This window comes from Leptonychotes weddellii, chromosome 11, assembly GCF_054177405.1.
Source record: "Leptonychotes weddellii isolate Sample4059 chromosome 11, ASM5417740v2, whole genome shotgun sequence".
Classification (NCBI taxonomy): Eukaryota; Metazoa; Chordata; class Mammalia; order Carnivora; family Phocidae; genus Leptonychotes; species Leptonychotes weddellii.
The window spans coordinates 24,871,834-24,886,631 of NC_138379.1; the positions used below are offsets into that span (position 1 = coordinate 24,871,834).

The 14,798-nt window shown below is 37.2% G+C and overlaps 2 protein-coding genes across 7 annotated transcripts in view; one reads left to right on the plus strand and one right to left on the minus strand.

The window, feature by feature from the left end:
- DNAJC24 (DnaJ heat shock protein family (Hsp40) member C24) overlaps positions 1–9,919 on the minus strand; it is a 65,513-nt gene extending 55,594 nt beyond the window's left edge. For 5 of the 6 annotated variants that reach the window (XM_081798425.1, XM_081798422.1, XM_081798421.1 and 2 more), the window contains exons 1-2: positions 9,761–9,919; positions 8,835–8,978 (exon numbers count right to left, since the gene is read on the minus strand). In XM_081798425.1, coding sequence (XP_081654551.1) covers positions 8,835–8,945 — 111 coding nt within the window. In that variant the 5' untranslated portion in view covers positions 8,946–8,978; positions 9,761–9,919. Of the gene's footprint in view, positions 1–8,834; positions 8,979–9,760 lie in introns of those variants that run through there. The other variant, XM_081798426.1, reaches the window with a different exon arrangement.
- The window catches only part of LOC102744272 (doublecortin domain-containing protein 1), a 99,375-nt gene continuing 94,299 nt past the window's right edge, over positions 9,723–14,798 (plus strand). Inside the window, exon 1 of the mRNA XM_006728927.3 lies at positions 9,723–9,969. The gene's annotated coding sequence lies outside the window, so the exon portion shown is untranslated. The remainder of the gene's footprint in view (positions 9,970–14,798) is intronic.

Genomic DNA, 14,798 nt, shown 5'->3' on the forward strand with positions numbered 1-14,798 from the left:
GTTCTTTTTGTATTCTGGATACTAAACCTTTATCAGATATATCATTTGCAAATATCTTCTCCCATCAGTAGACTGCCTTTTAGTTTTGCCGATTATTTCCTTCACTGTGCAGAAGCTTTTTATTTTGATGTAGTCCCAACATTTTATTTTTGCTTTTATCTCCCTTGCCTCAGGAGACATATCTAGAAAAATGTTGCTATGGCTGATGTCAGAACAATTACTGCCTATACTCTCTACATGGATCTTTATGGTTTCAGGTCTCACACTTAGGTCTTTTGAGTTTATTTTTGTGTATGGTGAAAGAAAGTGGTCCAGTTTCATTCTTTTGCATGCGATTGTCCACTTTTCCCCACACTGTTGGAGAGACTGTCTTTTCCTCCTTTGCTGAAGATTAACTGACCATGTAATTATGGGTTTATTTCTGGATTTTCTGTTCTTTTCCATTGATCTATGTGTCTCTTTTTATGCCAGCACCATATACTGTTTTAATTACCACTGCTTTATAATATAACTTGAAATCTGGAATTGTGATACCTCCACCAGTTCTGCTTTTCTTTTTAAAGTTTGCTTTGGCTATTCAAGGTCCTTTGTGGTTCCATACATATCTTAGGAACGTTTGTTCTAGTTCTGAGAAAAATGCTGTTGGTATTTTTATAGGGATTGCATTAAATATGTAGAATGCTTTGGGTAGTATGGACATTTTAACAATATTTGTTCTTCCAACCCATGAGCATGGAATGTCTTTCCATTTCTTTGCACCATCTTTAACTTCTTTCATCATTAAAAGCCCTCTGCAAAGTTAGGTCTAGAGAGAACATACCTCAACATAATAAAGGCCTTATTGAAAAACCCACAGCCAACATCATACTTAATGGTGAAAAACTGACAGCTTTTTCCCTATAGTCAGGAACAAGACAAGAATGTCCACTCTCACCATTTTTATTCAACATAGTACTGGAAGTCCTAGCCACAGCAATTAGACAACATAAAGAGACAAAAGGCATCCAAATTGGTAAAGAAGAAGTAAAACTCTATTTCCAGATGACATGATACTATATATAGAAAACCCTAAAGACCCCACCAAAAAACTCCTAGAACTGATAAATGAACTCAATAAAGTCCCAGGATACAAAATTAATGTACAGAAATCTGTTGTGTTCCTATACACTAATAATGAAGCAGCGGAAAGTGGAATATTTCATTCTTAAAGATGAACAGATGACCAATGATCACCAAATATAGAGAAAGGAACCTCTATAACAAAAACAAAAGAGACAAAAACAAAAACTCGAAGAGGGGCGCCTGGGTGGCTCAGTCATTAAGCGTCTGCCTTCGGCTCAAGTCATGATCCCAGGGTCCTAGGATCGAGCCCTGCATTGGGCTCCCTGCTCAGCGGAAAGCCTGCTTCTCCCTCTCCCACTCCCCCTGCTTATGTCCCTCTCTCACTGTGTCTCTCTCTGTCAAATAAATAAATAAAATCTTAAAAAAAAAAACTCGAAGAAAAAGAAGAAAACTTTAAAAAAAGAACTTTATTAACCTTAGAAAGATATCTTATTTGTAAAACAGTAACAGGAGGCCACACACACACACACACACACACACAGAAATTCAGTAGAATTGCTAGAAATTACAAATACAAAATCAATGGAGGAATTAAAATATAATGATGACTACATTCACACAGTTCACTCATTGAACAAATATTATTTTGAGTACCTCCTACTTACCAGAGATAGTTTAGTAGGAGGTAAGCTAGGAAAATATCATGTCCTAGAAGACAAGTGAAGAAAATATATCAAAGAATAATATGTGATAAATTGTGTCAAATGCTGCTGTTATATAAGTAAGGTTGACAGTTCAAATTTATCACTTAACAAAGTGGTGTATACCTGTAGGAAGAGGGTCCCATCCTTGGAATGCCCAGCCACAGTGTTTTTCCCCCTTTCCAAAGCTTCTTCCACAGCTTACCAAAAGTACCTAGTAGCCCGACCTCTCTAGCCCAAAGCAATTTACCCAGTCATCCACATCAACTTTGCTCAGAAGCCTTCAGCTCTATGTAGCTTAGAAGGAAACCAAGTTAGGAGGAGAAATTTTGTTTTTTTCTTTTTTTAAAACTGAGTTTGGTCTGGAAAGTTCTCTCCTCCACATTCCATCTCTCCGTAAGGAGCCAGTACAGCAAAGCTTATCTGGAGACAGTTGGGCCAATCATTCTTCCTTTTAAGTGTCTTTTTTTTTTTTTTTTTTTTCCTTTTCTCACTTTAACCCTCCTTCTCTGGGACTTCTGTTCCTCACATTTGTAGACACTTTAACACAGTACAGTGGTCCCACACCCCCCTCTGCACCAGAATCATCTGCCCAGCTGGTAAAAACTGTAGGCATCAGGGGATCAAAAGGCACAAGGAAACTTTTTAACATTATGGAAATGTTCCATATTTTAATTGTGGTAATAATTTACACAACTATATACACCTACAAAAAAAATCTCTTTAAAATAAATTTACAATCTAAACTTTGACACTTCAAAAAATAAAAAAGGGAGCTATTATTTATGCCAGGACAACAAGCATAAACCACAACTACTCTGGGAAAAGCAGGATAAATGGTCATCTCAGTAATAAATCAAAGACCAAGTATTGACCACTGGTTTTAGCAACATGGATACTGTGAAATAATAGAAAATATATACACAAGTCTCTGCCTCCAGTTTCTGGCCTTGAATTCTTAAATCCTTTGGAATCCTCTAGGTGATTGGAGTGTCTTTGTTCTAATAGGGTGACTCCTGGTGGCCTCCTGGATGGGGGCTGCTCACCAGAAAGTCTGAGCCATAACTTGAAGCTTGGCCCACCCTCCACTCTCCAGAGAAGGGAAAAGGAGTGGAAATGGAGTAATGATCAATCATGCCAACCTGATGAAGCCTACATAAAATTCCTAATAGCAGCACAGGGTTCAGAAAGTACCTGAATTGGTGAACACACACCTACAGGCCGGGAGGATAGCATACCCCAACTCCACTAGGGCACAAGCTCCTGTACTATGTACCACTTCATCTGGTTGTTCGTCTGTATCCTTTATCATATCCTTTATTATACAATAAACCGGTAAACATAATTATTTCCCTGAGTTCCGTGAGCCATTCTAGCAAATTATCAAACTCAAGGAAGATGTCTGGGAACTCTAATTTATAAGGGGTTCAGTCAGAAGTTCTGTCAGTCAGAAGTACATGTAACAACCTGGGATTTGGGCGCCTGGGTGGCTCAGTTGGTTAAGCGACTGCCTTCAGCTCAGGTCATGATCCTGGAGTCCCGGGATCGAGTCCCACGTCAGGCTCCCTGCTCGGCGGGGGGTCTGCTTCTCCCTCTGATCCTCTTCCCTCTCGTGCTCTCTGTCTCTCATTCTCTCTCTCTCTCGAATAAATAAATAAAATCTTTAAAAAAAAAACAACCTGGGATTTGTGATTGGCATCTCGAGTGAGGGCAGTCTTGGGGGAGTAAGCCCTTAACTTTGTGGTATATCTGATTCTATCTCCAGGTAATGTCAGAATTGAAGAGAATAATGGGAAATCCTGCTGGTGTTGCAGGAAATTGCTTGATGTGTGGAAAATCCACACATCTGGTGACAGAAGAATTGTGTGCGGGTAGAGGAAAAACACAGGACTGTGTTTTTTCCCCTTAAAGGTATCACTGGCAATCTTGATAAGAGCAGTTTCAGTAGTGGTGGGAGCGAAGCCTCACCAGAGTAGGTTTAAAAGAGCTGGGAAGAGAGAAACTGAAGAAAGGAAGTAGAAACAACATTTTGAAATGCTGTTTCTGCTACAAAGAACACTGACTTGGGGCAACAAGTGGCAGAAATGGGTTGAGAAAAACGTTTTGTTTTTTCAAAGATGGGAGAAATAATGGTACGTTTTAATGCTGATAGGAATAATCCAGGAGAACCAGCCAGATACCCCACAAACTCAGTTTTTTTGTTTTGTTTTGTTTTTAAAATAGGGAACTGAGAATTCAAAGAAACCCAATGAATCCAAATTCAAAGCGAAAAGACCCTCCCCAGAAGAGAAGAAACCTGTCACTAGTTTTATCTTTGGCACAGCAGCAGGAGTAGGAAGCCATCACAGACATAGATAAGAAAGAAAACAAACTTTTAATCAATTTTAAAGGCCGACTACAGACTGGCATGACAATTTAGAGTTCCCGGGCACCCAAAGGTATAGAGACTGTACCCGCCCACCAATTCTATCCCACAGGCGTTTGCCAAGTGCTCACAAGAAAGAACAGAGATAGGGCGGGTGAGCCAAGAGTCACCTCATGAGGCACTGGCACAAGTGGCCCACTGAAGTTAGAGAGCAGTCCTGGAGAACTGAGAGAAACCCTCCAAGGAATACAGACTTCACTCTAAATACCAGGCAACAGTCATCCATAACTAAAAGAGAGACAGGAAAACTGGAAGAGACTGAGAGACACCATTCTTCACATGCAGGGGGTCTGCTGAAGTCCACAGACAGGACAGGAAAGCTGAGACAAATCCTGACGGGACTCAAGCTCTGCTAAAGGGATGGTGCTGATCCTGCTCAAATCATCTGAAGCCTGTGGTGAAATGAATCACTAAAGCAACGACAACCAGAACTCAGCTCAATTACAGGCTAGACTGACTTAACTTGTGCACCACACAAACTGCCTTACAGAAGGGGCATGCCCATGCCTAGGAGTACAGATAGTATTTACTTCTATGTCTACTTTTCATTTGCAAACAATTTTTGTCATTCAATAAAAAATGGTAAGACAATGCAAAGAACCAAGAAAATGTGGTCCACCATCAAGAAAGGATATAGACCATCTCTGGGTTAGATGTTAGACTTATCAGACAAGGACTTTAAAATAACTAGTTAAAAAAAAATAATAAAATAAATAAAATAACTACAGTTAAGTATATTAGATGAGCTGGTGGAAGTGGTACATAATATGTGTGAAAAGATGGAAGACATAGGAAAACCATACAAAAAAAGGAGACAGGAGAAATGCCAGATATGAAAATTAGATAACAGAGATTAAGAATTTCTTTAATGAGTTTATCAGCAGATGGACACAGTAGAGACAGTGAAATGAAGACAGGTTCAGTGAAATTATGCAAACTGAAATACAAACAGAAAAAAAGACTAGGGGAAAAAAGAATAGCGCATCAATAACTGTGGTACAATCTAATATGTAATTAGAATCCCAAAAGGAAAAGAGAGGAAGAATGGAGCAGGAAAAAAAATGTGAAGACATAATGGCTGAAAATATTCCAAAAGCAGCAAAAAGAAGGCATCAACCGCAAATCCAAGAAACTCAGTTAAGCCTAGGAAAGATAAACACAAAAACCCCCCACATTTTAGGCACATGACAGAGAAACCACTAAAACCAAAAGATAAAGAGAAAATCTTGAATGTAACCAGAGATAAAAAGATACATTAAAAAGAAGGGAACGAGGATATGAATTAATAGCTGAATTCTCATCAGAAACAATCTAAAACAAGCTTTTAAAAGGAAAAAAAAACCCAACAAACTCTTGTCAATCTACAGTTCTCCAGCCAGTGGAAATAAAAAATCTTTCCAAAATGAAGGCAAAAAATTCCATAGATGGAAAAAAGGTAATACCACATAGAAACATCATTAAAAAAAATATGATACATAATACATACCAATAAATCTCTTTACAAGAATACTGAGTAGAAATATTTAAAATAGCATTATACTCCAGAGTTTACAGCGTATCTTAACTTTGAAAGTAAAAACAAAGGGGAAGGAGGATAGTAAATGAAGTGTGCTGTTGTAATGTTCTTACACTGTGGAGTAATAACATTTTTTTGAAGGTAAACTTTGACAACTTATTATATTTAATCTCTAGAAAAATCACTAAAAAACACACAGAGAAGCATAATAGAAAATTCAACAAAGGAAATAACACAGAATAATAAAGCATACTTGATTTACCCAAAAGATGGTAAGAAAGGCAAAACAGAGGAAAAAGTAGACAGGACAAATCCAAAGGGGTAAAAAAGAAGATTACTGATTTGAACCCAAACACTGTCAATAATTACATCCATAAGTGTCTATTACACTTACAGAAGGGGCATGCCCTTCATTGTTTGTGCATAACACCCAGTGCTCCATGCAGAACGTGCCCTCTTTAATACCCATCACCAGGCTAACCCATCCCCCCAACCCCCTCCCCTCTGGAACTTCACTATATGACTTCACTTATATGCAGAATCTAGAAACAAATGAACAAACAGAAACTGCCAAGTTGGTTAAGCACCTGACTTGATTTTTTGGATCAGTCATGATCTCATGATCATGGGATCAAGCCCCACAAGAGGACAGGCTCCACGCTCAGCAGGGAGTCTGCTTGAGATTCTCTCTCTCCTCTCTGTTCCTCCCCGGTATTGTAAAATACCATTTACAATAGAACCAAAAACACCAAAAACTAGAAATAAATATGAAGTGTAGTACTATACTGGAAGTTCTAAAATATTTCTGAGAGAAATTAAAGATAATTTATGTAATGCAGAGACATAATATATTCATGGATTAGAAGACACAATATTGTTAAATGTCCATTCCGACAAATGGATATATATTCAATACAGTCACAATTAAAATTCAAGCAGGATTTCTTTAAATGGAAACTTAGGAGCTGATTCTAAATTTCTGTGGAAATGCAAGCAAACTAAAATAACCAAAATAAACTTGAAAAGAAGGATAAAATTAAAGAACTTAACTTCACATGACTTTGAAACAGACTGTAAAACTATAATAATCAAGACAGAGGTATTAGTAAAAGGACAGACAAATATACCAAACAAAATAGAATCTAGAAATAAACCCTCACTGCCAAGACATTGACAATATAATGCAGAGAAGAAAATCTCTGCAGTAAGTGAACAGTTGGATATCCATACTGAGGGAAAAAAAAACATGACCTCTCCCCTCACACCATACACAAAAGAGTCAGAGGTCTAAAGGTAAAAGCAAACTATAAGCTTATAGAAAAAAAACAGTATTTTCATGACCTTCTTAAAGACACAGAAAGCAGTAATCAAAAAACAAATGTGATAAATTGTATTTCATCAAAACAAAAATCTGCTTATCAAAAAACACCTAGGAGAAAATATACACAATGTATACACAAGATCAAGAATGTACTTAATTTTTTAAAAAGACACTTCAGAAAAGATAATTATACAAATGACTAAAAATAACATTTAAAAGTGCTTAAAATCATTAATCAGAGAAATACAAAATAAAACCACTTGAGAGATCACTATAAATACAGAATTGTGCAGTGGTTCTCAATGGGATGGGGAGGTTTACAATTTTGACCACCAGGAGACATTTTTAGTTGTTACGGGCATCTAGAATGTTGCTAAACATCCTACAAGGCACAGGACAGCCCCACATAACAAAGAATTATCCTGTCCAAAATGTTAATGGTGGCAAAACTGAGAAACTCCCAATAGACGAAAGAGACAAATAGCATCAAATGTTGGTGAAGATTTAGAGCAAATGGGACTCTCTGATATGTTACAGAAGGGTATGCAAAATGATTGATTCACTTTGGTGTTTGACTGATGCTACCATATTAAATGTAAATTCCTTCTCCTTGACAAATTAAAGGTCAACGTGGCCTACAAGGCCTGCATGATCTAGACCCAGTCTACTTCTCCAGCCTCATCTCTGTTTAAACGAGGCACAAGTATGATTCAGTAGTAGGAAAAAAATTTCAATCAAGTCTAGAGAAATCCTAAAAATTCTGAGATAAAAGAAATCTTAACATCATTTAGTCAGCTTATTACCTAAAGAAGGGATATTAATACATTCCTGATGGTAAAACATCCACATCTCTCACAATAAACACTAATAGTTTTGGCAAAATCTCAGATCTATTTGACAAAAACTACAGAAACAACTAATGCTGTATAAGTAATGGTCCTCTACCCCTTTTGTAAACTGGGTTAACGGGAAACCATTATAGAGTTACTGATATTGACTTAAGACACATCACAATATAGGTTGAAAAAAATTAAACAGTTCAGAAAGATACTATATAAATACCACAACTCATTTCACCAAAGAATGGAGTCACATGAAAAACAGTGTATAAATGGCTTAAATTGGCACCATTCAATAAAAACATAACACAAACTATAAATGTAAGCCATATGCTTTGTTAAAAAAGTAAAAAGCAGATTAAATCCATTTTGATAATATAATTATACTATATGCAAATATATGTGCGTATATTATGTACAAAATATGCAAAATAACAATAAACCCAAAATATTATTACCTCAAGATGTAATCAACATAAAGTTTACATTATTTTATATTCTCTTTTTATACTAAGTCTTCAAATGCATTTTACATTTATAATAAATTTCATTTTGGACTAGCCACATTTCAAGTGATCAACAGACACCATGTAGCTAGTGGCTACAGGATACTAACACTGCTTATTACATGACATACTTCTAAGCATTTTACTTGGACTATTTCATTTAATTCTCTCTGAGGCACATACAGGGGAAAGTAATTTGTCCCAAGTTCCCACAGTTAGTGGTAGAATCAGGATTCTAAATCAATCAGCATGAATAAGATCTCCTGCTCCAAACCACCATGTTTTCCCACCTCAAATTTAAAAAAAAATTTTTTTTACAATATTACTGAAACTTTCAATTAATCACATTAATATCCTAATTCCTGCTTTGATATTCCCATTCATTTTACAGAAACCTAAATCTCAGGTCACATAAAAAAACCTGTTTACCCCCCCATGATTTAAATCTTTAAGAAATGACTTACCATTAATATGAGTTTTTGATACTTTTGTTTTAGGTCTGACACACTTGCAGATGGGTCTGCCCCCAGAATGCTGTACCAATCCTTTTTTGGTATCTGCTCAACTGCCATCATCCATTGAACAAGAAGTGGGCCTTCTCAGATCAGCTGAATAAAAATATTGATGACAATTCATTACAGTTTGCAGGATCGAAGAAATAAGCAAGTAGTTTCCTAAGTTCTTTAATAGTTGAGTAAATCAGGATTATAACGCAAACGTGATGAAGGATGTATTTTCATTGAAAACGCCCCAACAATTTCATGTGTAAGTATACAGACAAGTATGGGAAATCTGTTTCACGTTTCATGATACACGCTTGTACCTTAAATTAATGAATTACAATAGCATTAAGAAAACAATTCGAAAATGAACGCGAGCGGTGGATGCCCTCTAAGAAGGTATTTCTGCTTGTCTCGTGGTAAAAGCCGCACATAGTAAATACTCACTAAACACAATAGAGGAATTTAATAAATGTTGACAGAATTTAAAAAATGTTGAAAGCAAAACAAAACAGCAAAGAATTAAAATGAATTTGGGAGCATTCCCTCTTAGTGTTTCCAGTTCACATTTCTTCCAGATTACCTTAAAAGAATAATACGGGAAACAGCTCGGGCAGGTAGACAACATGAGTCCCTCGGTTACTGGCGTTTACAAAGAAAGAGCTCCTGAAACTGCTCAGAGGAGAATACTCCAGCTCTCTAGACTACCGAAGAGACCTCGCCAGGAGCCCCAGAAATCAAGCAACCTCTTCCCACAGCTGTGAACTTCAAGGCGGGGGGGTGCGGCTAGGGCTCAAATCGAGACTTAGGAACCCACTGTATTCATTTCGGCTGTACCGCCCACCCACAAACGGCTACCCTCTCCTGGCCTTACTCGATATCGAACTTACCAAACTCCTAGAGTCCTCATCACCCACTCCTCGCCTGAAGTCGGCCAAAACCCGGAACCGGCTTCTCCTTCCGCCGGAAGTCATTGCCCTGACGTGACCACGTTTCTAGTCGAGCCCTTGTGGCCGAGGCACCGAACGCAAGGGGCGCTCCGCCCTCCTGGACGCGGTCGCTATAGTAACCAGTCTTCGCTTCCAAGGAGTTACAAGCAGTAAGTGCCCGAGCTTTGGAAAAAGGTGTCCTTCGCCTCATTCTAACTCCCTCTAGTTCCAAGTCCGAGACTGTGGCGTCTCTCCTCTCCCTCAGCGAGCACCACCCCCCTCTTCGCCCCGGGCTTCCTCCGCTTACCCTACCCTGCTCCCAGTCCTTTGGTGGTTGGTGACAGTTCTCGGGCTGGGGAGGAGGGTAGGGGAGTGGTGGGGTAGGAGCCTGTGAAGGATGAGGAGATCTAATTCCTCCCTCGTCTTTACACTTCCCTTAGAATGTTCTCATTCGAAAATTAAGAGAAAACCTATACCGATTGAAGGTGGGTTGGGTTTTTTTTTTTTTTTCAGTTTTAATAGTTTTTTTCTAGAAAAGATGTTCAACTTAATTATTTCTTGTAGATGATCTTAGCAACCGATAACTTTTCAAAGTCCTTTCATACTTACCAACTTGCTTCACTTTCAGTGAAACCAGTAAGGCAGGTGTTAATATTCCCATTTGGTAGATGAGGAAGCAAACCAAGGATCAAGGCCAAATAGCTAATTGTATAGCAGCAGAACAGGACTCTTAGTAAGTGTGCATATTACCAGGGAAGCCAGGCAATCTTTCCAAGCTTACGGAAAAAGAATAAACCGCTCTGCTTTGAGGCAGTTGCTGGGCCCTACAAATGGGCACTGTTAGGTTTTTTGGTAGTTTTTTCCTTCTTGCCTCTCCCTTTCCTTCTGTTGTTCCCTTTTATTGTCTCTTCTCTCTACTACTTGGCTCACGTTGACCTCTCTTCCTTGCATTGTTCCCAGAGGTGAAACTGCATCTTGTGTTTTGGCAGAATGATTTAAATTTCACTTGGAGATGTTAAAATAGTTATGTTGTTATTACTGCTTAAATTTGCTTTCCTTCTTTTTTACCTTTCTTCTACCAAATCTCAGTTTGAGAAGTAGTCAAGATAAACCTAAGTACATTAAATAAAATATTTTAATATGGTCAATTATTTAATGATGGTATAAAGAATAACTGACATAAGAAAGAAAAACTAAAGCAAAAAGTATAAATTGGGCTCTCCATAGAATTTTGTCATGTTTAAAATTAGGCACAAAAGAGCATTATGCCAAGTCAGAGGATCTGATTTTAGTCCTGGTTCCAACATACCTTCATACCTTCTGTGTGGTCCTAAGGAAATGTGTGATAGAATTAAGTGTTGTTCTGAATACCTCCTATACAGAATGACACCCCCTTGAACTTTTTAGCCCTCAAATACCCCCCTTTCCACTGCTTAGTCCTTCCTCATAGTTAAGCTCAGATCATCCAGTTTTTACAGCAAGAGCACATTACTTTGATTGTGTTTTCTCTTTTATTCCCTTTTTTAAGTCAGATTCTGAAAAGTCTGATCACAGTACCTCAATTTTCTCAATTCATACTTTCATATTTGTGTGTGTGTGTGTGTGTGTGCTGTGTGTATGTATGTATTTATTTAGGTTTAGATAGTAAGAGGTACACCCTTTTTCCCCCAGCAGTTCCCAAGTGTTCAGTCATTTCATCTCGACATACTTTAGCTCACATCAGTAAAGCATACTTTAGTTTGCAACTTTTTCTTTCATCTCCATAATGTCATTCTACTGAAATGATCAATAATTCATCGACAGTATCTAGTCTCTATTTCCTTAGTTGTCTCAGAAATGTCTTTTTATGGTTCGTTTGCTTGAATCATGATCCAAACAAAGGCTACACGTTGCATTTGATTGTTCTGTCTCTTTAGTATTTTTTAAGCTGTAGCAATCCCACTTCACTACTATCTTGATTTTGTTTTTTCTTTTCCTGCCATTGACTTATTGAAAAACCAAATCAGTTGTCTTACAATCTGAATTTATTTATACCAGAATAAACTTCTTAAAACACTTTTTACATGAATCCCTGCTCATGTCTTCATTTTTCGTTTTCTAGAGCATTGTTGCCCAATAGAAATATGTAAGCCACAAATACAAACCACATATATGATTTTAAATTTCCCAGTAGCCACATTAGGAAAGTAAAAAGAAACAGGTGAAATGAATTTTAATAATACATTTTATTTAACCCAATATATTCAGAGTATGAGCATTTCAAAATATAATCAATGTAGAAATTATTAATGAGGCATTTTACATTGTTTTTTCATACTAAAGATTCAGTGTATTTTACCTGTATAGCTCATCTCAATTTGGACTTGCCACATCTTAAGTGTTCCTTAGCCACATCTAACTAGTGACTGCTGTATTGAACAGGCCAGGTCTAAAGGGTAATATCTTGGGGTGCCCAGCTGGCTCAATCAGTAAAGCACATGACTCTTGATCTCAGGGTTGTGAGTTCAAGCCCCACATTGGGTGTAAAGCTTACTTCAAAAAATAAGTAAATAAATAAAATAGAGGATAAAATCCTAATTCCTTAACCTGGCATTCACTTACCTCCCAAATATTATCCTTAGTTTTCAAGCCTCATTGCTTATTACCTCCATACATGAAACATTTAAACAATGGCATCTTTTCTTGGTACTTCATCCATAATTTTGCTCAGGTAGTTCTCCTTGCTTACACCACTTTTGCTCTTTGCTTCCACCTACCAATTTTATTCCTCTTTTCAGACCCATCTCTTCCATCAAGCCTTTTATGCTGACTCAGTCCTTAGAAATTAGTTCCTCCTCTCAACTTTTGTAGCCAGTCCTGTATGTCCTCCTCATTTGTACCCATCCTATCCCAAGGGTACTATCATACATTTTGGATGTATGTTCTGATTCCCTAACTCCATAAGCTCTGTGAAGGCAGGGACACCTCTCAGAAAAACTAAGCACCAGCTATTGTGCCACATCTCTGAAGTTCTAATGATGTGTATCTATAATAGGCTCGTTTCTCACTTTCTTATTTTAAGAAGGTAAGTTACCCATTTTATGTAAAACTAACATAGCAGAAATAGAAACTGTGTTAGCATAATGGTTAAGAGCACGAAGTCTAGGGGTGCCTGGGTGGCTCAGTCAGTTAAGCATCTGACTCTTGATCTCAGCTCAGGTTTTGATCTCAGGGTTGTGAGTTTGGGCCCTGCGTTGGGCTCCACACTGGTCATGGAGCCTACTTTAAAAAAAAAAAAAAAAAAAAGAGCATGAAGTCTAGGGTCAGACTGCATAGTTTTGAATCCAGACTCTGTCTCTTACTGGTTATATGAACATTTTAACTTAACTAATCTCTGTGCCTTGGTTTCTTTCTCTGTAAAAAAGGAATAATAATAGTATCTCCCTCTAGGTTTGTTGTGAGGATTCAATGAGATAATAATGCCTGAAAGTAGTAAATACTCAGGAAAGGTTAGCTTTTGTTGTTGTTATTATTAATAGTGAAATATTTGTTCCTGAGTTTTGACTATTAGAACATTAAGAATTCATAGCTATATTTTAGGAATTTCCAAACAGAGCAAATGAAAGCTACAAACTATTGAGTTGGAAAAATGACCCCCAAACCCAAATGTTTGTTGAACTATATAGTTTGTGGATAAATTAAAAGCATGGGCAAAACCTCTTAATTCTCGTGTCATCAACATTTAACATAAACAGGATAGGCATACATTAAATATTTAATTTCAAGATGATTGGTCAAAAAATAATCAAGATGATTGATCAAGTAGAGTTAAATGTAGGTATAGATGTAGATGTAAGTATGGCTTATAGTATAGATATAGCAGGGGTTTAAGATGCTTGGTTGTAGTGATGGCAAAAATCAATTTTTACTCAATTTATTACTTTAATATTTGTCTGCCCATTAACTAATGTCTACCACACATTAATAAATTCTTAATTTGAGATCATATTAGTAAATTGTGCTTCTTATTGATGGTTAATATTTGCAATATATATAGTGTAGTTCTGCTATTTTTATCCTAGGATTATATTTATATTTACTTGGCTCTTTCTACTGGTTTCATTACCAACTCTTCTTTAATTTCCTTGATCTTACTTATCTCTGAGTTTTTAGGATTTTCATATCAGTGAACTAAGCTGTATTTATTTTTAAGTACCACAAAACTTTATGGTTATGTTCTGAAATTAGATGGTTGCCCCTACAGCAACTTAAAATCTACTGGGAAGATAGGAAAACCATCAAGAATTAGCTACTGATGAGGGGCGTCTGGGTGGCTCAGTCATTAAGCGTCTGCCTTTGGCTCAGGTCATGATCCCAGGGTCTTGGGATCGAGCCCCACATCGGGCTCCCTGCTCGGCAGGAAGCCTGTTTCTCCCTCTCCCACTCCCCCTGCTTGTGTTCCCTCTCTCGCTGTCTCTCTCTGTCAAATAAATAAAATCTTTAAAAAAAAAGAATAAGCTACTGATGAGATAAACACACGCATATACACACAGAGTACAGATAGAGCCTTCACTCACTTATTCATTCAATCTACAAACCACTTATTGAGTGTCTACTATGTGTCCCACACTTTGTTACAAGAGACACAAGACAGTTGGCTGTAGCCCTTGTAAAAGTTTAGAGTTTATCTGGGTAAATAGACAATTAAAGAAGCAACTAAAGTAACTGTAGGAAGTGCTACGCCGGAGGAAATGCAGGTGCTGTGACAGTTACTAATTTAGGTGATAGAAGAAGGTAGATTTCCTGAATGACTGAAATCTTTCCTCAAAATGAGGCTAATACAGAGAGATGTATGGAAGTATTAAGTTTTAAATATTGAAGTATTAAGTTTTAATGGAAGGGAGAGATGAATAGTTAGAATTAGAGAAACTTTTCTTTTTTTGGCATACTGTCATAAAGCTTTAGATGGTATTGAGAATCAGCCCTATTGAACAATACCACCTTTTTAATTTTTTTTTTA